Source organism: Amborella trichopoda, chromosome 2, assembly GCF_054954075.1.
Source record: "Amborella trichopoda isolate Santa Cruz 75 chromosome 2, AtrichopodaSantaCruz75HAP2 v2.0, whole genome shotgun sequence".
NCBI classification, from domain to species: Eukaryota; Viridiplantae; Streptophyta; class Magnoliopsida; order Amborellales; family Amborellaceae; genus Amborella; species Amborella trichopoda.
This window is the reverse complement of record NC_142337.1, coordinates 50,122,059-50,145,897: the sequence shown is the minus strand read 5'-3', so window position 1 is coordinate 50,145,897 and position 23,839 is coordinate 50,122,059. Positions and strand designations below refer to the sequence as shown.

Below are 23,839 nucleotides of genomic sequence, written 5' to 3'. Positions count from 1 at the left end.
AACTCTCGAAGCTTTGAAGGAGACAGACACTACTTTCTATTCGCTCATGGCTTGAAAAAACTTGGTTCAAAGACAGAAAGGGATTCCAAAGCACCAAGAGACCTCAATCAAGAATTGCTGAGCAGCAACTAGCACAGAACTTCCACAGCAAGCTGGACTAAAGCCTGTTGATCACTCTCGAGAATGACCAAGCTCCGCCCCTCTCTCTCTCTCTCTTTTAAAACCAAGGGCAGACCCTTGTCATACCCAAAACAAGGATAGAAGAAGAAGCTCAAATAAGGCAGAGAATAAGAGAGAAGAACAACAATAATAGCAGGAGCTTGGTTCTCTTGCTAATGGGGAGAAGAGGGAAGCCAAGGCAGAATATGAAGATGGAAGCGAATGGGTGTGCCACTTGAGCAAAACAGGGGGACCACAGGGTATAGGCAAACTATGATGGCTCTTACCACCAGAGATTGGACACCGTTTTTCCATGCTTTTAAGTGAGCAAAAGTTATATTTTCTCACTTTCTACAATAGATTGCCTTTTCCCAGGTGAAAAATGATCAGAAAATGCTTCTTTCCTGGGAAGATGCTCTCTGAAAAAAAAAAATCGGAAAACACAAACGTGCTTTAAAAGTAAATTGATTTCTGAAACCCATGCAGGGTATGAAAAAAACAGAAAATTTGATTTCTTGAAAAATGGTGCTTGGTTTCGCAAACTACATACAAAGGCTTCTTATTCACTACAAGGGACCAAATACAAAGACACCCCTCTCTTTCTCTCTCTCTCTCTCTCTCTCTCTCTCTCTCTCTCTCTCAGGCATTAAAGCCGTTTCAGCCTCGAATCCTTCGCAGTCAACAGTGAAGAACTTCCAATCCATGCCATCAAAATGCATGGACCAATCTGCAGTTATCAGCTATAAAAACAAGTAATATTTCCTTTTCAAACCTTTGCTTCTGAGAGTGCTGCTTCCTCTTTCCCTTCATTTTCCAGCTTCTTCAACTCTGATTCCAGTTTACTTTGCCTACCTATAGCATCTGATATGGCCTTTGGTAGCCAAAATCCCAACCTTTCAAGGAAAGGTGCTCTATCAAGAACCATGGGCTCCCTTACCGTGACATCAATGGCATCATATATCCATAGCCTCAAGGTTGCCTCCCCCTTTAGCCCAAAAGAGAACCAACCAAGCCCAGCTATGGCTATGTCTATGCTGTTTACTTCCCAACTGATCCCTGACACCTTGAATTCCTGTTGCCCCCACTCTCCGAGCTCTGAAACCCTCTCATCTCCAATGGGAGGCTGAAAACAATAAACTCTTTTAACAGAGATTCATGCATATATGATTCATTAAATATAAATACATACAAATACACATGCATGCATGCATCAATCTATACAAGACACAAACATGCATCATACACAAACATACATAAACTTAGACACATACCATACATGCATGGGATTCACTGAGCTATTTTTAAGTTGCCTGCATGTGTGCATCTGGAAGCTCATAAATGGTCACCTTTTGTTTAGGTCTAGAGAATGCCCACATTCAAACACAATTTGGTTTTGGGTAAGAATACAAATTGCTTTCCGGTAAAGAGTAGTTTTTATCACTTTCAAATTGCTACTGAGAGTAAGGTGGCCTCTGGAGTATGAAAACGTGAGGGTTGATATCAACATAATAACAGCCCATTGCAGCATACATTGTTCCATTAGGATAGAATTGTTATTGTTCATGACCAATATTTTCCTTCGTCCTATGTGGTATTCCTCAATAATACTCGATATGCTTAATTAGCTCATTGAGAGTTGGTTATTTTTATTTGAGAAGAGAGACAGATCAGAAGCTCCACTAGATGTATGTTAAGGAATCTCTACTAAATAAAAGAAGATGCCAGAATGCTACCTGTAGCCTGGTGCCAACATGCTTTTTCCATAGTTCTTCAGCATTTTCTATCTTCCCAAAATGAAGTGAAATGTTCGGTGAAGCCCAGACAGTTACATAGATGGTCTCCACGGAAGCATGAGTTAGATCGAGTCTCATTAGGCCACCAACATGAACCGTCTGTCCTGCCTGCGATTGGTGCAATAATGATGATTATAACATCATCCACGATGAGAAATATGTAAAAATGAAGCAACAGGTAAGGTCAACGTCATGTAAAATTCACTTATCTGCTGCTCAAAAATCACAAGAGAAATGGTGAAAAGATTTAAATCCACATAACAGAATGAGTCAAATGCAGCTCTAAAAACATTCAAGCAACAAAATCCAGAGACCAGAATCAAGGTTTAATGGGAGAATTGAGCATTACTATTTTTGAGAGGCAAAATGAAAGGGTAGCCCCTTGCTTGCTTGCTTGCGCGCGTGTGAAAGAGAGAGAGAGAGAGAAGTTGAGCATTACTATTTTTTAGGCAAAATAAAAGGGTAGCCCCATGTCTGTGCGTTTGAGTGTGTGTGTGAGAGAGAGAGAAGATGAAGAAACCAATAAACAGCAACTAGACAAGGAAAGAGAATCAAATTATGAACTCCATACAACTGAAGCCCAGAGAAGAGATACACATGAATCAAGAAACCAAAGGTTTAGGCCTCTATACACATTTAATAAATATTGAAGTGGGAAGCCAAAAACCAGAAACCAATGTAGAAAAGTACAATATTAAATATTCTATTGGGGGAAATCATAGACAAGAAACTAATGACCGCAGTTGGAAGACGTAAAAATTCCGAAGTAAATGCCTCATCAGCACACCATTGAGTGGTGCTTTCCTGTAAAATGGTTGAAACATATTAGTTACCTAAGTTTCCGGATTACTATATCAGGTAACGGATAAACAATTCATTTGCGATTCCTTTCTGCCATATTTTACAGGATAACAATGTGGGGCTCATGGACCTTTTGGCCAATGAGTGGGGTGCAAAGACAAGAACTAAATACCGGATACTCCAACTTTTTTTTTTATTTGTATTTGTAAACATTGTATGCTGTTGTTCTCAATTAATTTTACAGAAGAATTCAAAATTAATTACAGAAAAACGAAGAAAAAAAGAAATAGAGCTCTAAGTTCTAAAAAAGAATAAGGGGAAAGCTAGGTCAGCTTGTTTGGGGTTTTTGGGACAAACTTCAAAGCTTCGAACTCTTGACCTCCCTCACCCAAACTGATATGACCACCACTAGGCGAAAGCCTAAGAGAAAAAACGAAAGGCCAGGTTAGTTTATTTGTGCTCTATGGTACTTCCTTCACCCAAGCCAAAGGCCAAGGATCATGGGTTCTAAAGGCCACCAGAATCGAGAAAAAAAATGGAAAGAGCTCCATATAACCAGGCAGGTTGGCATCGTTTGTTTCTGAGATAAACTACAAGGTTTCAATACTTGACTTCCCTCATGCAGACTGGTTCTCTTACCATTAACCGGAGCCTGAATTATGCACTGGATACAACATATTTAACTTACAAACGCCAAAAGGCAACAAATTGAATCAAGAAAACATGCAGAACAAAAACCTCTAAGCAATGAATAAATAAAAATTAGAAGTAAAAGGCAGCATTCAAATCATGAAAGGATATTCTAATAAAAAGTTAATCCAGAAAATATATTTTCCGAATACCATTTACTATGGGTGCATGCTTGTTAATACAGTCCCAGCTCTTTTCCGGAAGATTACTTCATCTAGTAGGGGATATTCATAAACTTCGGTTACCATAACTTAGGTTACCATAGAGGGAGGGATGGAGGGAGGGAGGGAGAGTGCACCTTCATCCTATAAGTCCTCGGTTGCAACTCCTTACGAATCTCCACCATCTTCTGCTCATCTCTAGTAAGCCTCAGGCTCATCAAATAAGGATGCAAAAGACCTGGAGTATCATACATCTTCGCTTTTGCAGGCAAAATCCCTCCAATTCTCACAATACCAAGCGTAGTTCCAGGAACTGCTGCCTCTGTTAACTGGGTCATATTATTTCCCTCTCTCTTTGCAAATGCATTGATCAAAGTTGATTTCCCTGCATTTTGAGCACCTACAACCCATACATTCCCTCTTGGACCAGCTAGCTCCTTAATGAACATTAGCAAATTTCGAACACCCAAATCCTTCTTTGCACTAACTAGATAAACCCCACGTAATTTGGGAGCACACCCAGCTTTAGCCCTGTGTCTAACCCATCTATCTAATCTAGTTGGTGATATTTGAGATGGTAACAGATCGACTTTTGTGGCAACAAGAACAAGTTTTGGCAATTTTTGCAATTTTGAGCCGTTTTGGAGTGCTTTTAACAAGGATTCAGCAGCTTTCCGAGGAAATGAACCATCAAAATCTACACAATCAACTACTAGAACTACCACTGTGTTTGCACCAGAATTGCTAGTTTTCATGAGTCGGGTGCTAATCAATCGATCAAAATCAAAGTCGGGGATCAAATTCTCGAGCTTTTGGTTCTTTACCTGGCCATAATTTCGCAGAGAATGACACCTTGCACACACTGTTGCAGTGGGTTTCTCTCTCATGGCCTCTCTGGACTTCTGTTTCCTCTCTCTCTTTGACAACTTCTCCTTCTTCCTAGAAAGAGTTTCCTCGGTTATGTTCCCATAACCCACACCAGCTGGTGCAAACCCATCCAAATCCTTCTCCCATTCTTCCTCAGCATCTATGACTTCAGGCATTTCCCAATCAAAATTTTCATCTCCACTCCCTGTAACTGCTTCTTCTTCCTCTGATTCTCCTCCTTCTTCTTCCTCTTCGTTTTCTTCTTCTTCACTGAATTCTCCAAGAAAATCATCAAAATTGCCATCAATTTCTTCCGTGTCTTCTTCATTATCCCTCTCTACGAAAAACCCAGGAAAATCAGGGTTTTCACACTGCATAAAAACCCCACAACCTGGACATATGGGCTGGCCCTCTTCTTCATCCCTGCCCTCACAGAAAACTGGTTTTGGGGGTGCTTTAGACTTTTTTGCATTTGCTGAAGTGGGTTTTGAAGATGAACAAATAAACCTGGTTTTATTGTTGGTTTTGAGCAGAACAAAGGGATTGGAACCATCAAAACATCGAAATGAAGCAACCCAAGAAGCAAATGGACTGTAATTACCTCGAAAATTAAGGAAATGAAGACAGGGCGTAAGAGTTTTGCCATTACTTTCGGATAAAAGATGAGAACGGAGACAAGTAGATATGGGTTTTACAGGGTCTAAAGATAGAAACGCCATTGGAGCTGCAGCATCATCAGTTATGCAAGGGAGATTTCAGTAGAAATATCACACGATAAATCAAGAGAAATTTACGCCCGTATCATTATAAAATTACTTAATTTCTCTTTCGGTCTCTAACTTTGGTTATTTTACGACGAAGTCATTCATTCCTTATTTTTATTGTTTTTTGGTTATGCTCCTTGTTTGATCCTCAACTATCAAAGCACTCACTTCTTTTATTTTTTACATTAGTGGGTCATCCGATGTCAATATGTCGAACCTCTCACGTTCGTAGGGTGGTCCCATAATTGTAACATCGGACAACCTCACATTTTTTGCCCAAATGATAATTGCAACATCAAAGTGCTTTAGAACTACTTTATGTGATCTGATGTTCGAAATTTTGGACCACTAGAATATAAAAAATCATAAAAATTGATGGGATCTGATATTTATAACATTAAACTACCTTATAAAGAAGTACGGGCAAAAAATGTAATGTTATCGTCGTAGGTGTACCTTATAAATGGGATGGTTTCATAACTTATAAATGGGATGGTTTCATACTTTAGACATTGGAATGCGTCATAAATGTAAAGAAATAAAACATAAAAAGAACGAAAAAATAGGCAATTTGTCATTTGAAACATCAAACTGGGCCAAAACTAAAAATAAAAATAAAAATAAAAATCAAGGTAGTAGGACCTCATAGTGAAATTGTTGAACTTGTAGACTAAAAAGTAAATTTTGATAATTTTTACTCAATCTATTAATAAAATATACGACATATTTATAAGGTCATAACAAAATCAAGTTAAAAAAAATTTAATAATAGAAGAGATAAATGGTTAGAAAGAAAAATCACATAGTACATAATCGCTAGAGAGAAATCCTATGGTACATGGCCATTAGCCAAGGGAGATTTAGAGAGAGAACGGAAATGGCTGTAAAATTTAGAGAGACACTGTATAAGAGGGAAGGAGAGAGATAGCCCTCCACGTGGTGAATTGAAAGAGCGATAGATACGATGGGTAATTAAAGTTCTATATGAAATTTTTTTTTAAAAAAACCATTGGTGTCCTACAAATTCTTGGCAAATCACTTTTTCAAAGTGGTCACCCAAGGTCTACGTGCCGTTTAGATTTTGTTTTGGTGATGGTTTTGGTGAGTCAACCGACTCACCTATTGCAGTCTCTTGATCATCTAACGTCCATCTCTAAGATGGATATAAAAAAATGGCTCAAGCGAATTCGAAACCTGTGGGTTGTGAATATAGGAGCAAAGAGCCCCAATTTTAGCTTGGTTCCCAGGTGTTTTTCATTGGGAACATCATTTAGACCTCCTAATATAAAAGATACTGCACATTATTCCCGTGGTTAAGAAAGGGAAAATTATAGATACCCACTAAACTCAACTCTTTAAGTATGCTTCCAATGCATTTTAAACTACATCACTAATTCCAACAATTTTTTTTTTTTTTACATCCACGTCTCAAGTAAAAAAATAATTTTTTTTTAAGATGTAAATGCCCCTCTAAACCTATTTCACTTCATTATAAACAATGACGCCGGTCTAGCATAATATGTATTGAACTAGCTCTTGTCCTTGTTGAATTCGGTCCGGTAGACATTGTATTAGACCAACTTCATTTTTTTTCTTAAAGAGAGAGGAGGTCCAAAATACTGGGTTGAGTGGGTGGCCATTTCGTTCTAAAAAATTACTTTTTACTTGGAGGATAGATGCTAAATAAAATAAAATAAATAACAATATCAGGGTTAGTGATGTGGTTTACAAAGCATTAGAAGGGGCACAAGGATATGTCTAGAAAGTTGGGTGACGGGGGTATCTAAATTTTTCCTTTTTTATTTTTATTTTTATTTTTTTATAGAAGAAACCCTCAAAAAACCAATGATTGGAACTGGCTGAGCCTTGTCTGGTTCAGCTAGTGACCAATTCGACCCACTAATTTAATTTTCTAATTTGAGTTGTTCTGAGCTCGGACTGACTTGAGTAGGGGGAAGGGTGTACGGCAGGAGTCCTATGTTCACAATGAATGTAGGGTTCAACTTGTAGCATACAACTAGCTCGTGCGCTTGCCTTTGTGTCACAACGTCGTACCATTGTGCTCGTTTATCTAATTCAAACGTTTATCTCATCAAACAATAAATACTCTCAATGGTAATTAACCTTACGATAAACTATAGGACATGTATGCAAAAAAGAAACTCTCCTTTTAGTATGCATATAAGGAAATGTATGTGATAGGACTATTTACTTTGGATATAAGAAGGTCACTACCATTGTCAAACATTGGATGTGATATCTGATGGGTGTGTGTCACTAATTGAACACACAATCTAAAAAAAATTTTATCGTGATATATTTTAGGAAAACGTTTATATAGAGCCGAGGTACTAAACAATCAAATTAGAGCCCACCTCAAAAATTTAACTAGAGAGGTTGTTTTGATGCCCAAGTATCCTCAAATTGATCATTTTGACATCAAGATGCATAGACATGAGAAAAAAATGGACTTCAAGTTTCGAAAATATTGCATCTTGTAACACATTTTTGGATTAGTAGTTTTCAAGATTTTCAAGTTTTCATAGATCTGCACAATCTACACTATTTTTTAAACTTTAAATTTTATTATTAAAAATAATAGAGAAATGATCCTATAGGACTGTCACAGTCCCTCACCCTACCCCCCACCACACACGCTGAAGGGCATTAGGGTGCGGGTCAGCGACCACATGTAGCAAATACCACTCATGTGGGAGTGTGCTCAATGCCTTGAAAAGAATGAATCAAAGCAAAACCACAAAAGAAAAACAAAACTCCAACCTTATACAACCACTAAAGAGCTGGACAAACAAGTTCCAAATAATATATAAAACCTCCGAAGTATTACAAGAATCTAAGGCACCAAAGGCCCCAAAACATTACATAGCTTCAATACAAAGAGAACTATATAGCCAAACCGCCATTTAAAACATATAATAAAAAAGAAGCTTCCACAATGAGTACATAGCTCAAACTATCAGCTGCGATCATCAAACCGCCCGTCCACAACGCGCAGGCTATCACTCTACATAGATGAAAGTTAAATGAGTGAGCTATAAAGCTAGTAACTAGATCAAGGTGCCACACATTCATGCCTGCACACAGTAACTCATAACCATACTCAAGGTTCATGCAAGTCTTATAAAAATGGAACTATGTATCATAATTATGTTTAACAATGTGTCGTGAGTGAATCTTTTCATGGTGGAGCAATAACAAATCAGATATCATATCATTCAAGCATTGGCATTAAAACAAATCAACACAATCAGGCAAGCATAAATAGTATTAATATCACCTACTCCCGAAATAGAAGTCATATCCATCAATCCAAGTTAATCTCATTGCTTAGGACTTCTACCATCACTCAGGAGGGAAAACACCACAAATAGATGACCTATTTTGTAATGTCTTCACATATACACACAATCCCCAACGTGCTTGGGGCTTTTGATAGGTGGAAGCATTGCAAGACATGAGCCTCATTTGTTCTCTAGCTGGAAGGCGTTACACCACCAACGGATGACCCGTTGCGTTGTGTCATACACATATATTGGGGGGCACGACCCTCCCATGTGACTCACATCCTAACTCCCGTCCTGTCATGGGGAGTCAGGGAAGTATCTCAACTGCCGACACAGCTTTCTTATCGTGTCACATTATACTACCTACGGATGACCCATTGCGTAGTGCCTCATACATTTCTTATTATATCATATTTCACTACCAATGGATGACCTATTGTATACTGCTTCACATATTTCTTATCATATTACACTACCAATGGATGACCTATTGCATAGTGCTTCACACATTTCTTATCATATTAGCTTACACTACCAATGGATTACCCATTGTATAGTGCTTCACACATTTCTTATCATATCACACATTGCTTCTCATATCAGAGCATATGCATATCATATCATAACAGAACATGTCCTACTACATGCATTCATATCATAATAGAGCTTATCTCATTATAATGCATTCATATCATAGCTGAGCATATTTTACTACATGCATTTATATCATAACAGAGCATACTTTCATTTCATAACAGAATATGCCTCATTATCATGCATTCATTTCATAACAAAGCATGCTTTTATATACACCTATATCATAACAGAGCATGTCATACTACAGGCATTCATATCATAACAGAGTATATCTCACTATCATGCATTCATTTCATAACTGAGCATCTCTTACTACATGCATTCATATCATAACGTAGCATATTTCATTATCATGCATTCATATTATAGCTGAGCATATTTTACTACACGTATTTGTATCATAACAGAGTATATCTCATTATCATGCATTCATATCATAACTGAGCATGTTTTACTACATGTATTTGTATCATAACAAAGCATATCTCATTTTCATGCATTCATATCATAACTGAGCGTGTCTTACTACATGCATTAGTATCATAATATGTGATATCTCATTGTCATATGCATTTATATCATAACAAAGCATGTCTTACTATATGCATTCATATCATAACAGAGCATATCTCATTATCATGCATTCATATCATAACTGAGTATGTCTTACTACATGCGTTCATATTATAACAGAACATATCTCATTATTATATATTTATTTCACATTAGCAATAGATTAACATGCTCACATATCACAATAGATACAAGTTCATATGAAATATCAACATGTCCAAAGCATGCTATGCATATAATCATATCATCGACTCATAGCTCAAAGACATCATCATGTCATTTTTCTGGCTTTTCACAGTGAACACAGTCCACTTATAAAGGCATATCATGAGATAAAAATATTATTTGGACCTGAGACCACTTTTATAACAATCTAGGCTCATGAAAACACAACTTTCGTAAAGGGGGTAATCCCAAATTTTGGGTTAAATTTTGCCAAACTGTTTGATGTTCTTGAACAAAGCTCATGTTGTCATCGCAGAACACCTAGGACGACATACCTATAGGAAAATGGGCATAACTTTCAAACCACAGAGAATTTGATCAAAAATTATTTTCAAAATATATTCATTTATCTTTCATTTAGTAGTGGTTTGACCTCATTATGATATGTTTTGGTCAGTGAAAGGCTCCATATATAAGTATATAAAATCCCTAAAATTTCATTTCACAAATCTAACATGCTTCAAAAAATGGTAAATAGCTTTTAAACTAAAAGGGATATTAACAACAGGTATTTTCCACGATAAATTAGACTCAATGAGCTACTTTTTCACAAAATTTTATGATCTAAAGAGATATATATGATCATCAAACAGTTTCTCAAACTGGAACCATAGTTCTAAAAAACAGAGTACATTCTAGCAAGATTTCAATAACATACATTCACACCCATATTCATTATTGAATTTCATAATTAGATAAGCTAAGTAAATATGCATCAATCTAAAGCATGAAAACATGGAAACTAGATCTACTTACATGTACCAAAAGAAACTCCAAGGTTCTTCACCATTTTCACCACACATGCCAAGATCCAAAAGATGCATTCAAGCTCAATGAACTTAGGTTGGGAGGGGTCTCAAAGTCTTAAGGTCTTAAGGCTAGAGAGGGAGAATGTGGGTGAGAGAGGGAAGTGAGAAAAGAGGGAGGGAAAATCAATGTGAGAGATGAGAAGGTAGGTATAGGTAACATGCAATTGACAAGTGACACATAAGAGGCATGTATGAGGAGAGAGAGAGAGAAGGCAAGTATGAGAGACATAATCATGAGATGGTAGCATGTATATACCACATGACACTCATGCATGAAGAGAGAGGGCATGTGAGAGGAGAGAGAAAGTATGTGCAATCATTGTATTGGGGGGCAATCATGATGTAATCATGTGCATTAGGATGCATGTATGTACATTGGGATGCGCAACAGAAAATTTTGGGGTACAAATCAGGGCTTTCTGACTGTAGCTCAGATTTGAGTGATTTTCGTGCTATCGAAAAGCTCGCGATCCCTACAGGAATACAATATCACTCAAAACAACATACAGAGGTTATACAACAAATCGAAAAGAACACTGAGATTAGCATTCATCGAAAATGATTCAAGATATAACCAGGATCAACGGCCGAAAAAGTTTTGGACCTTACATGGACCCTCCCCCACCCAATTGTATAAGAACCTTGTAAATAGCCATTGGATTTGTGTGCGAATCTCGAGATCGAATTGGTAGCTTATCTTCTAACCGGCTTCGTACCAAATTGCCGGTGTTTTCCTCTGCCTCTCTATTTCTAAAGTACTATTTTGAAACTCCCGCTCACCTCTGTGAAGTCTCTGTCCCAACTTGCTCTCTCCCGCTCTCCTCTGTGAAAGAGAAATGCCCCAAACTCTTTGCCCCAACTTGCTTTCTCCTGCTCTCATATGTGAAAGAGAAATGTCCCAAACCCTAGCAGGGTTACTCTCTCTCTCTCTAAAGTACTCTTTTACTCAAGGCAAACAAAGGCAGCCCACTATCTTCTTTACGGAACTCTCTGGCCCAAGCCCTAACAGAGTTACCACGGCCGCAAAGACCGTTCTATTTCATGCTAAAGTGGAAGATCTTAGTCTCTTTATTTTAGATTTGGGGGCTCGATCTATTGCTTCTTTTCTTACATTATAAGGTTTGGATGTTATCTCTCTAGCAATAATTGGGTTTTTCCATTTGGTTTCTCTCTCTACCTGAATCTCGTTTTTTCAAATGAATCAATACAAGAGATGGAGTTCATTTGCTTGATTGAGGTGGGAGATTTGGCGATCAATTCATTGCCAATGGGTTTTTTTTCAGTTGGTTTTTCTCTTGCTCTCTCTAGGTTAAAGCTCTATTATATCTCTTTCTCTACAACAAATTTTATTTCGAAATTTAAGGCATTTTTCACCCTTAAAGACAAGAATTTCAATTTACAGTTAAGTGTTTCCTTTTTCCTGATTTTTTTTCAAATTTCAAAGGCCAAAATATTTTTGTAGGAGCATGAGCGTGAGCGTTCCCCCCCTTGAGCACTGCTGATTACTTTCTCCAATCAATAAGTTTTTCCATTACAAGATATTATTATTATGATAAATTGATGAAAATTATCTCTTATTTATGTTGATTTGCTTTGAAATTTTATTGTAAATTATGGGGATTTGCTAATTTAAAGCAATTGATGAGTTGGGATATTTATTCTTTTGAAATTTTCCTTGAGTATTGTTAATTATTTAATTGTTCTTTCTCTACATTATTCTTGTCAAAGGTTTATTGTTTTTTTACTTTGATCCATGAGCCTTGTTGATTATTTCCTCTCTCTATCAGATTATTCACACATGATGGGTCATTGCTATTTCTTTGATTTTTTAATTTCAGAAACCAGCGTCAGTGGTGAGCTAATTATTACTTAGCTCAACGCTTTTGCTGCAAATTTTTTTATGCAAATTTTAGGTTTCTTGCTAATTTATTTTTGAATCTAATGATGGGCTATTGCAAATTTGAAGCAAATTATGAGTTGTTGTTGTTTATAGTATCTAATCTATTTTTGTAATTTGATCTTAGGAGCACTAGTTATGAAAAGAATTTGACGCTATTTATTTTGTTACAGGGATCTAGAGGAAAGTGGTGGGTTAGATAGTTTGATATTTTGATGCTTTCTTTTTCTTTTTCTTTTTTTGGGTTTTTGTTAATTTGAAGTTAATGATGGGACGCTGCTAATCTGAATCAAGATATAAGTTGTTGCTATTTATTTCATTTACTTTTTCATAATTTGATCTTATTTATTGCTAATTTGCTAGTCTTTTAGAAACTTTTTTATGTTAATTGTTCTGTTATAGGGATCTAGAGTGAGAGTGGAATTTGCCGATGCCACAATTGCCTCAAATCCTTGGGATTCAATCAGTCAATCATTTCTTTTGACATATGGGCAACTGCTACTTCATTTTCTGTAGCCAGAGAGATTACAAATTATATCCTTTTATCTATGTTTAAGCACGAAAAGTTAGATGATTGCTCTTGCATGTGCACCCCACAAGTAAGTTACAAAACATAAGAAAATGATTACATGAGAAAAAACAAGCTTGAGATCACCTGTAAATTGTTTTCATGGTAATTCAGTTTTGTATTAGCAATTTGTTTCACATTAGCAAATTATTTTTGCAGCTCAAATAATTTGTCTTTTGAAGTCTATGTGTTTTTATGGTTGAATTGATAGAGTTTGCCAATTGGTGATGATATTTTTATTCTTTAAATGCAGTTTGATGTAACCACAACATTTTGTTCCCACCCTTTGAGATGAATCCCCATTTTTGTTATGAAGCTACTCATTGGGAGAGCCCAACTCAACATGCGACACTCTCACTAAAGAGGGAGCAACACAAGACAACAAACAAGCGATTTTTTTCGAGCATATTTTTTACTACATGGTCCCCATTTTTTGTATCTTAACTTCTTGCTTATATTTTGGATGTAAACATTTCTTAAGCCCCTTTGCAGGTTTTTATATAGAGCAATCTATTTGTGGGTAAGGATCGACATTGTAATTTCCTATAGATGGATTTATAGGAACTTTTCTATCTTGATGTACCGCCTTTTCAAGGGCTTGTAAATGACATTAGGTTTTTATATAGAGCAATCTATTTGTGAGTAAAGATCTACATTGTAATTTCCTATAGATGAATTTATAGGAATTTTTCTATCTTGATGTACTGCTTTTTTAAGGGCTTGTAAATGGCATAACAACTTTTTCGTGCACACATGCTCTTATAAGCGAGCATAAGTGAAATATGTCTGGTGTACACTTCATCATAAGCATTTCTTCATAGACTTGTAGGGAATCTTTTGGCTTCCTTGCAATTTCAGCCAAGGGGAAATGAGAGGGATAAGGGTCCTGTTTAGACAACACATAAGCTCACAAATTGGGCGCCTGATTTCTAGTTTTTATACAATTAGACAACCCATAAGCTCATCAAGTCAACCATGCAAAGATTATCACTATTCACATTAGAATCAATTAAAAATGTGAAATACCTTGCAATCTCTCTCTCTCTCTCTCTCTCTTTATATATATATATATATATATATATAGATCTCATGATATATTGTGTAATACGGAGCTACATTGCTGTTAAAAGTCGCATTTTCACGTCTGTCGATTTTCAATAAACAAGGAAAGATTTACGCACAAGTACATTCATAAAGCCCCCTTCATCTTCACCATTCTCAACATCATCCAAATACTCCACTGACCCATAACCCATAAAGGGGCTCAAAAAATACTCCATTCATCCTTTGGATTTCTAAGCTTGGTGGTTCTATACAAAAACCCGTAAAGGGGCTCAAAAACTACTTTACATCCAAAACATAATCAAGAAGTTAATATACAAAAAATGGGGGGACCATGTGCTAAAAAAGGTACTAAAAAATATCTCATATTTGTTGCTTTGTGTGGCTCCCTCTTTAGAGAAAGGATCGGATGCTGAGTTGGCTATACCAATGAGTAGTTCCATAACAAAAGTGGGACTCATCCACAAAGGTGGTAACAAAATGTTGTGGTTGCATCAAACTGCAAGTAAAGAGTAAAAAAAAATCGTCACTAAGGGGCTCCAAATTTCATGGCAAGAATAAATCATAGATATATTTAAAAGAAATGATTATATGTAACAAAATATATTTAACTAGCTTGCACGTATGCCATTGGGAAGAGTACCATAATAATAAAAGCCTACCTAAAAGGCACCACTATAATCTTGATTCATAGCATTCGAGGATTGATCTGTGTACATGGAATCTATCACTGAAATTTGTAAAGTAAGTTAGAAAACAAAATAACTTTTCATACAACTGGTGAAAGTAAGAAGAAGGTAGATAGAGAGAGTACAAGTACAAAATAATCAAATATCTTACCCCTGTAAGTTGTGAATCACTACTTTTTGACAATGAACAAGTATGCGAATTATGCCCCACTTTGTTGCACATACGGCATGTAACAAGCTTTCACAACGGCTTTTTTGCTGGTTATTTGATTCTTATCGCCAAATGGTGGCCCTTTGTTATTGTCAGTAATAGATTTTGCAGTATAACATTACTTGCTGAACAATATTGATTTACTTCACTTGTTGTCATAGCTATTCCCAAGTTACTTTCATTGTCCATAGGGCAAACTTGTGATGCATTTTCAATACTTTTCTCATGGATAGCTCTTTGCCTCAATTTTTGAAATCTTAACAACACCACAGAAAAAACACGTGCAGATTTCGCCTCAATCTCTGCAAGGTTAATTGCTTTGCGACTTAAATAGTTGAATCGTGAGAATAGAGAATCCATGGAATTTCCCATCGCTCCTTTTCTATGCTCATTTATTAAAATCCCTTTCTCATTTACTAAAAAGTCCATTTCTTGGCATTCCTTGTCCATCGCTTCAAAATGTATTGGGATAGAATTTATTGAACATGCTCACGATGGAAAACTGCTAATATATGTTTACAAAGAAACCGGGAAAACTCAAACATTTTACAGCCACAAGTTGCTTCAATTTTAGAGGCATCAAATACAACTATATTCTTTGCTCTTTTTTTCATATGTTGTCAACTTGTATGTATTGATTAAGCCATCCTCCTCAATTTTTTTTACCACAATTGATATCACTTCATCCAGTTCATTTTGAAACTTAAGGAACACTGTCCTGGTATAAGCATCTGCTGCTTATTTCTCCATAGGTAGTTTTGTGTTCAAAGTTGATGTAGAGTAAGAGGTGAACCGTGTAACAACCCACTTGTTAATACCTTTCTTACATATTTTTATCATTACTTTGCAACCAACTCTTGTGTGTGGTACCTTCCGAGTAGGTTTTCCACTATAAACTTTCCTTGAACGAAATCCTTCTCTTGAACATAGAAATTTACAATAGCGCATGACCCTTTCATGTTGTGTTTTTTTGTATTTCCCATGAGCATGCTAAATCCCATTCACCTCGCATATTCATTATAAAATAATTTTGCTTCTTCCTCAGATGAAAATTCCATACCCACAAATGGTTCATAGGCAATATTTCCTTCGTTTGGATAGCTTCCCAATCTTCCATGTTTATCTTCCTCACTGCAAGTGTTTATAATACCAAACTCGTTAGAGCCATCATTACTGCTCCCTTTTGCATGTGATTCCACTAGTTCATGTACACTTTTCACAGGTGCCCGTTGCCATTCAAATGATTGGTCAGACTTCAACACAAGCAAAAAAAGATACGTCAGATTTCAACATGAACAAAAAAATAATCAATTATGAAGCACTCATTACCTTGATAGAACTATTGATTTCTTCCGCATTGGCACCATACCATAAGGAATGATCCTCAATGGTTGCCTCTATGGTAAGGAGGAAACCTTATAACTTTTTCGTGTCTCTTTCTGGCTCAGCAACATGGAATGAGAATGACAAAAATGACTTATCATGTGTCATATTCTTTACCACCACAGTAATAACAAGTTCGATATAGAAAAGGAAAAAAAATCAATATCAAAGGGTATGGACGACAAGGGCTTTATGAAAGTGATTTAATACATGTCACTAGATGAAAAAGAAAGCAATTGAGAATAAAGAAATATTAGAGGATGCAATTACAATTTTATTTGAGAGCAAAAACAAAAAGAGTGGCATGTTCCATCATGTTATAAAGTAAAAAGCATTGCTAATGATTGCCCTCTCCGTAGAGATAAAGAGAAATAGAGAGACAGAGAGAGTTAGAGAAAGAGGGCAATGGCAAAAACACTCATATGGGGAATAGAGAGAGATGGAGAAACACTCGCATTAGAGAGAGAAATTTAGAACGCTCACGCCCATTTTCCCGCCAATCCTGCAAATATCTTTTTGCCTTTGAAATTTGAAAAAAAAAAAAAAAGGAAAAAGGAAAAACTTAATTGCAAATTGAAATTAACCTAGAGAAAGAGAGAGCAAGAGAAAAACCAAATGAAGAAAAACCCAATGACAGTGAATTGATCCCCCAAATCTCCCACCTCAATCAAGCAAATGAACTCCATCTCTTGTATTGATTCATTTGAAAAAAAGAGATTCAGGTAGAGAGGGAGAAGCCAAATGAAAAAACCCAATTCTTGCTAGAGAGATCACATTTAAACCTTGTGATACAAAAAAATAGCAATGGATCAAATCCCCAATTTGAAATAAAGAGACCAAGATCTTCCACTTTAGCATGAAATAGAACGGCCTCTACAACTGTGGTAACTCTGCTAGGGCTTGGGACAGAAAGTTTCGCATAGAAGAGAGCGGGCTGCCTTTGTTTGCCTTAAGTAAAATAGTACTTTACAGAGAGAGAGTGGGAGAGAGCAAGTTGGGGCAGAGATTTCACAGAGGTGAGCAAGAGTTTCAAAAGAGTACTAGAGAGAGAGATAGACAAAGGAAAACACCGGCAACTTGATGGGAAGCCGATAGCAGGTAAGCCACCAATTTGATCTCGAGATTCGCACACAATTTCACTACTATTTACAGGGATCATATACAATTGGGTGGGGGAGGGTCCTATAGAATCGTTTCTCAAAATAAAAACAGGAAAACTCTTCCCAATATCTATAGGTGTAAATGAGCAGTGATTTCGCCTACCCTGATCACTATCCAAACTTCATCGCACCATCATAGTTGTCCGATAGTATTTCATTTTTCATTTTTTTTTTACAAATCCAAATTACTTGAAATTTGGAGTGTGTACATCCTAGTGAGACACACTTAATAAAAATATGAAAAAAATAATTCGTAAAATATAAATTGATCAAAATTCCCCCATAAATTGTCATGGGTATTTTGGTCAATTTATATTTTACGGATTATTATTTTTCATATTTTTATTGGGTGCGCCTCATTAAGATGTACACACACTGTAAATTTCAAGTAATTTGGATTTGTAAAAAAAAATGAAAATTGAAACACTACTAGATAACTGTGACCTTGCGATGAAATTTGGATGATAATGATAGTAGGCGAAATCACTGTTCATTTTTGCCTATAAGCGTTGGGAAGAGTTTCCCATAATAATATAGTTTAAAGCTGTCACAAAGATCTTCAATATTGAAACCACATTTCTTGATACTATTTAAAGGTGGGCTTTACTTTGATTATTTAGGGCCTCGACAATATACAAACCGCACCCCTTATTTTAAGGGCAAGCTTTATATGCTTCGCATAAAACTACTATACTTCCCCCTATCCATCTATGCTTTTCCTATAGCATAAAACTACTATACTTCTCCCTATCCAACTGCCCATTCTAAATGGTCGGCTTAGATGACTCCAATCACAGTGTCACCCTCTATATTATTTTATTTTTAATTTTTTTTATATTAAATATTTTAACACCAAATTTTGGACATCCAATCCTCTCATGAATTCGCATCTATACAAAATAAAAAATATTCTTAATAAAATAGAAGCTACCCAAACAGTAGTATTGCAAAAATCAAGTTGCTAAAATTTGCTTACCTTGGTTTTAAAGCAAGGATTTTAATATCGAATAACCTAAATCCATTAAAAGAAGGACTCGGTTGGCATGCGGCCAGTCCCCATATTGTAGAAATGTACGTGTGGCAATACATATGTTTTTTAAATATAATTTAATTTTAATCTTTAGACTATATATAAACTTCAACATAGAGGTCATCGATATGATTTTTAAAAAAAAACTAAAAATAATAATTATATTAAGAAAACATTCGGTCCGTGAGTTATAAATGGACATTGCATCCATGTAGTCCAGCCTGCATGAAACAATTGTTCTTAAAAGAAATTGTTCTTAAAAGAAACTTGCAGCCGATGCCCCTGGGCCGCAACTTTCTGCGAGGAGTAGGCGCTGCACAACTCTCCCGCCCATCCTTCCACAGCAGCTCCTCCTCCTCGCCCCAGACCTTGGTCTATTGCCCTAATTTTTCCATTGCTGCGCTGAAGAGTGCTCAGAGAGATACAGTGAGTTGCTTTTAGTTATTTATTTCTTGTTGAACTCAAAGAAGATAACCCACAGATATACGAAGAGATTTTATTTTTGATTCGTCGTTTTTGTATTAATCTCAGAGAAGAATAACCTTAAATCTGTAGAGAGCATTTATATTTGTTTTTTTTTTTTTTTTCTCTCTTTCCTGGTTATTCTTAACCCCCCAAATACACATCAAGAGTATTTATAGAATCCATCGTGCGGACTGCAACATGATTTCCACATTTATTTTCATTTGATAGCACTGAACTTGGTGTATTTTTCTGCATAATGTTGGGATTTTGTAGATGAATTTTTGTTATGCATTTGTGCTGGGTCAACCTGGATTCTTCCTTTCCCTATCTCTTTCTCTTTATAGACTATAAATTCTCGTTTTCATGTATTTATCTATTTCTTCTGATGAATTATTTCTTTTTGTGGTGTCTGTGTTTTTACGATCATGGATTGTTTCTTCATTGAATGAAGCTAATTTTTTCTGACCAAGAAATAGCTATAGCTATTTTTTTGTTTTCTTGTGACTGGTGGTGTTTTCTCTATACCTCATCATCGTCAGAGCCTTTTCCCAACTATTTGGGGTTGGTTACACGAATACTGGTCCTCCATTCTGCACTATCAAAGGGCATACCCTCAGTAACGAATACCGGTCCTCCATTCTGCACTATCAAAGGGCATACCCTCAGTAAGGCCATAAGTCCCATATCTTTTCACTCTACTTCCAACCATGCCTCTTGGGCCTACTCCTTACCCTTTTTTAGCCTTCCATTTGAACCAACTCATATTTCCTAACACGTGCCATACTGGGATTGCACTGCACATGGCCAACCCACTGCCATATTGGGATTGCGCTGTACCCACCTAAGTTTGCTTTCTCTCATCTTATCGCCTATTGGGGCGAGATCGAAGTTCTTTTGAATGTATTTATTTTAAATTCTATCCCTTCTTATCTTTCCATTCATCCATCTCAACATCATCATCTTAGCTATACTCATCCTATAGATATGTTGTTCCATGACCGCCTAACATTCTGCCTCATAAAGCAAAGCTGGTCTCACAACTGTCCTATAGATTTTTCCCTTCAGCGGCATTGGTATGTGGCGATCATACAAAACTCCTATTGCACATCTCTACTTTGCCCACCCAAATCTAATTCTATGCATGACATCTTCCTCAATCTATCCATTTTTCTAAATTATTGATCCAAGATATTGAAAGTGCGCTCTTTTTAGTAGTTTTTGGCCATCAATGTTAACTACTTCCTCATCTCTACTCATATTATTATTACATTTGCATTTTATATAATTTTTTTAGTCCGACTAATTTTAAACCTTTATATCTAGAGCATCCCTCTAAAGTTCTAGCTTCGTGTTGATGATGTGGGTCTCATCAATTAAAATCAAGTTGTTCGTGACACCACGGTACCTCATCTTTTAGGTGCCTAGTTAAGTCATCCATAACTAAGATAAGAGTATGGGCTCAATGCCGACCCTTGATGTAGACATATTATTACTAAAAACTCATTCGTCTCTCCATTAGTTGTTTGTACATTAGTTAGCACTCTCTCGTCCATATCTCTCACCAAGTTGATGTAGTATTTGGAGATTTTTTTTTTTTTTTTCTAATACTTACCAAATTAAATCTTGAGGTACTATATCATAAACTTTCTCTAAATCAATAAGGCGATGTGGAAATCTTTTCCTTTTGCCCTAAAATTCTCAATCAGTTGTTTAAGTAGGAAAATAGCCTCAACTGCTGACCTCCCTGACATAAAACCGAATTCATTTCTTGATACTCTCGAGTCATGCCTTAGTCATTGCTCAATCACGCTCTCCCACAACTTCATGGTGTGGCTTATGAGTTTGATCCCACGATTTGCACAATTTTTTATGCGTCATATGTTCTTATTAATATGTAGCACAATACTTTTCATCCATCCGTTTGGTTTTTTCTTTTTTCTCAACACCTTGTTGAACAACTTGGTCAGCCAATCAATGCAAATGTCCCTCTTACACTTCCAAATCTCCATCGGGATACCATCTGGTCCTAAAGCCTTTCCTATCTTCATCATCTTCTTTTTTTTTGAAACTTTCATATCTTCATCATCTTCAAAGCTTCTTTCACTTCCAATATCCTAATCCTACAAATGTATCTATGGCCTCCACCCTCATTTATGCCAAAGGTTCCTTCTATCGCTGTGTTTTCTTTATATCTAAATTTGTGAAAATTACATGCCATATTCTTTAAAGTACCATATGGTTTTATCAAATTTTCAGAAGAAAATGCTTCAAGAACCAATAGATGGAAATTTGTTAAAGAAAATTGTACATGAGATTTGGAAGTTGTAATTGAAATGTGTACCTACAAGTTTAATCGTTCTTTTTATTACATCCTTTTCTTTAAAAAAAATTAGATTTGTTGTTAGAATAGATGGTTTAGGTATTGTATTCCATGTTTTCGTTCTATTTCATTACTTGTTTCTTCTCATTATGCTTTCTTCTAATTTTTTTGTTTAATCTTGCTGGTACCTTTTATTTTTGCTTTCCTTTGGGTTAGCTGAGTGAGTGAGATATTTGATTTGGAGAACTTGTCTCGGAGTTTATTATAGGGATTAATAAATTCAAATTTTTTTTGGTGATTGAGTAACTGTGTTAGAATTGAAGTTGCTAGGCTAATTCTTTGTTTATATATGAACTTTGATAAGTTTGTGCATGCATGTTTTGAGATATTTATGTTTTGTTTGTTTGTGGACTTGCATCCGTGAGTTTTCTTGTTCTTTTTTTTGTTGGTGTATGATTTATCCATGTTATCTTTTTGGTATTTTTATCTTTTCCTAATTAAGAAATATTGCACTCTGCATACTCAAGTCCTGGCTCAACTTGGCTTGATCTTCACGTGAGTCATACTACCTTGAATAATAATATTGTCTTGAGTTTGTTTTCTGGTTACAACACTTGAATATCATTAGGTTGGATATCATGCACAGGGTGTATATTGTGAGTCAGTTTATGGTGACTTCTATCTTGTCATGGTTCATTGAAGTGTTTTTGTGTATTGTAATAATATTGTCTTGAGTTTGTTTTTTCGTTGCAACACTTGAATATCATTAGGTTTGATATCATGCCGGTGTGTATTGTAAGTCAGTTTATGGTGACTTCTATCTTGTCATGGTTCATTGAAGTGTTTGTATGTATCCTCTCTGTCACAGGCTCTTCATGTATTCCATCTCATGGCTATAACTTAGAGATATGTGAAACTGATTTAACTGGTTTTCCCGACAGTTGGGAGTTGTCAATTGATTTGAGTTTATAACTTGAATCCACATTTGTTTTACAAAATAGTATGTTGTGAATCAACACAGTTTAAAATTAAAAGACTTCTATCAAGATAATGCTTGCTATCGAAACTTCTATTTTTGGATTTTTGTGACCTTATATTTCTAGTTGTTTTTATTAAAGCATAAAGTTCATCTCTTTGAATTGTGCTGGATCTTAGGAAGGAGAGAAACCAAGTTTCTCTTTGGCAGTATGGGCTCTTTTTCCTTTTTACTTTTCTGAACTTTTTGATGTTTTGTGCGTTTTTGACTTCTTGTGTTTTTTTATTGGTTCATGTTTGATAGATGATGTTATAGTCTGAATCTTTTTGTGATGGGTTTTTCTATTTGATTTGATAGATGATGTAAGTCTGAATCTTTTTGTGACGGGTTTTTTCTATTTGATTTTATTGTTGAGCCTTGTTAAATCGAAATATTTTTTGTTTGATGGGTAATTCGTAGGCCGTATGGCTTTTGTAGGGCTAGATCTTGACTGAATGTGCAAACTGATCTGTTTGGTCTTTATGGCACTAAACTTGATCAAATTTGTTACCCATTTGCTAGCTGAAGTTTTTGGTCCTTGTGGCGAAGTGACAGTTTTTAATGGTTTTTGTTTTTTTAAATTTGAATTAGGAAGGATAAAGTAATGTGTATAACTAAAATGGACCCCTTTATGTATTTTGAATGCAGGTTAGACTGTTAGTATTGTATAATATTTATTGGAATTCCATGAGAACTATTGCTTCAATTTAAGCATATGGATGTGGATGCCTTTCTAGGCTTGTGTACTGGCATGATTGCAACTTCTAGGTTTAGGTATTTCTTAAGGCGTTGCTGCTAGTGGTAACCTCTTGATATGGATATATACTTATCTTTTTTGGTGTAGTGGTGTGATTGCAATTTCAATTATTGTTGGGTGTCTTCCACTTTTAAGCTATGTAGATATAAGAACTAATTCAGTCTCAATCGTGCATTTTATAAGAAATGCATTAGTTGGGTTGAAGCAATAAAATCTTATTCAAAATATGCATTCTGCACATTAAATCAATGAAATACATAATGAATGGTCCAACTTTCTCAATACGAAACAGGTGAAAATACCAGCACCACAGTTTATCAAACAAAGTTCCCAGAGAGAGTCCTAATATATTCTATTCTTCAATGGCGGAAGCGATGGAATTGCCATTACCAGCACACCACCTGGGCTCTTCTTCACTCATCGACGTCTCAAAGATCGACATCTCCAACATTGATCTCGAGTCTATCCAGCTCCCACCTGGTGATGACTATGGCATACCAAGGTTACAGATAAACCCTATCTCTTGCTTCTTCTATCT

At 36.0% G+C, this 23,839-nt stretch overlaps 2 protein-coding genes across 8 annotated transcripts in view; one reads left to right on the top strand and one right to left on the bottom strand.

The window, feature by feature from the left end:
- Nucleotides 1-649: 649 nt before the first annotated feature.
- Nucleotides 650-5,524, bottom strand: LOC18431616 (GTP-binding protein BRASSINAZOLE INSENSITIVE PALE GREEN 2, chloroplastic). Of its 2 annotated transcripts, none has more exons than XR_016049486.1 (3): nt 3,596-5,377; nt 1,893-2,060; nt 650-1,282 (listed from the first exon to the last, which is right to left on the bottom strand). XR_016049486.1 is itself a non-coding variant. In XM_020665628.2 (3 exons), exons 1-3 carry the CDS (start codon nt 5,188-5,190, stop codon nt 926-928), a joined length of 1,974 nt encoding a protein of 657 aa, XP_020521287.1. In that variant the 5' UTR covers nt 5,191-5,524; the 3' UTR covers nt 650-925. The 2 variants fall into 2 exon arrangements, 1 of the variants encoding a protein (XP_020521287.1); XM_020665628.2 differs by having other exon boundaries at nt 3,742-5,524.
- Nucleotides 5,525-18,953: 13,429 nt separating this feature from the next.
- The window catches only part of LOC18431617 (eukaryotic translation initiation factor 3 subunit B), a 30,530-nt gene continuing 25,644 nt past the window's right edge, over nt 18,954-23,839 (top strand). For all 6 annotated transcript variants that reach the window (XR_016049484.1, XR_016049485.1, XM_006841738.4 and 3 more), the window contains exons 1-2: nt 18,954-19,170; nt 23,594-23,803. Coding sequence is in view for 2 of the 6 variants with exons in the window: in XM_006841738.4 (XP_006841801.1) it covers nt 23,664-23,803 (140 nt within the window). In the remaining 4 variants the exon portion in view is untranslated. The remainder of the gene's footprint in view (nt 19,171-23,593; nt 23,804-23,839) is intronic.

Coding starts and splice junctions, on each gene's coding strand:
- LOC18431616 (XM_020665628.2), bottom strand. CDS start 5,190: ATGGCGTTTCTATCTTTAGACCCTGTAAAACCCATATCTACTTGTCTC. Junction 2,061..3,741: donor CGAGGACTTATAGGATGAAG/GTGCACTCTCCC, acceptor CACCAATCGCAG/GCAGGACAGACGGTTCATGT. Junction 1,283..1,892: donor ATGTTGGCACCAGGCTACAG/GTAGCATTCTGG, acceptor TATTGTTTTCAG/CCTCCCATTGGAGATGAGAG.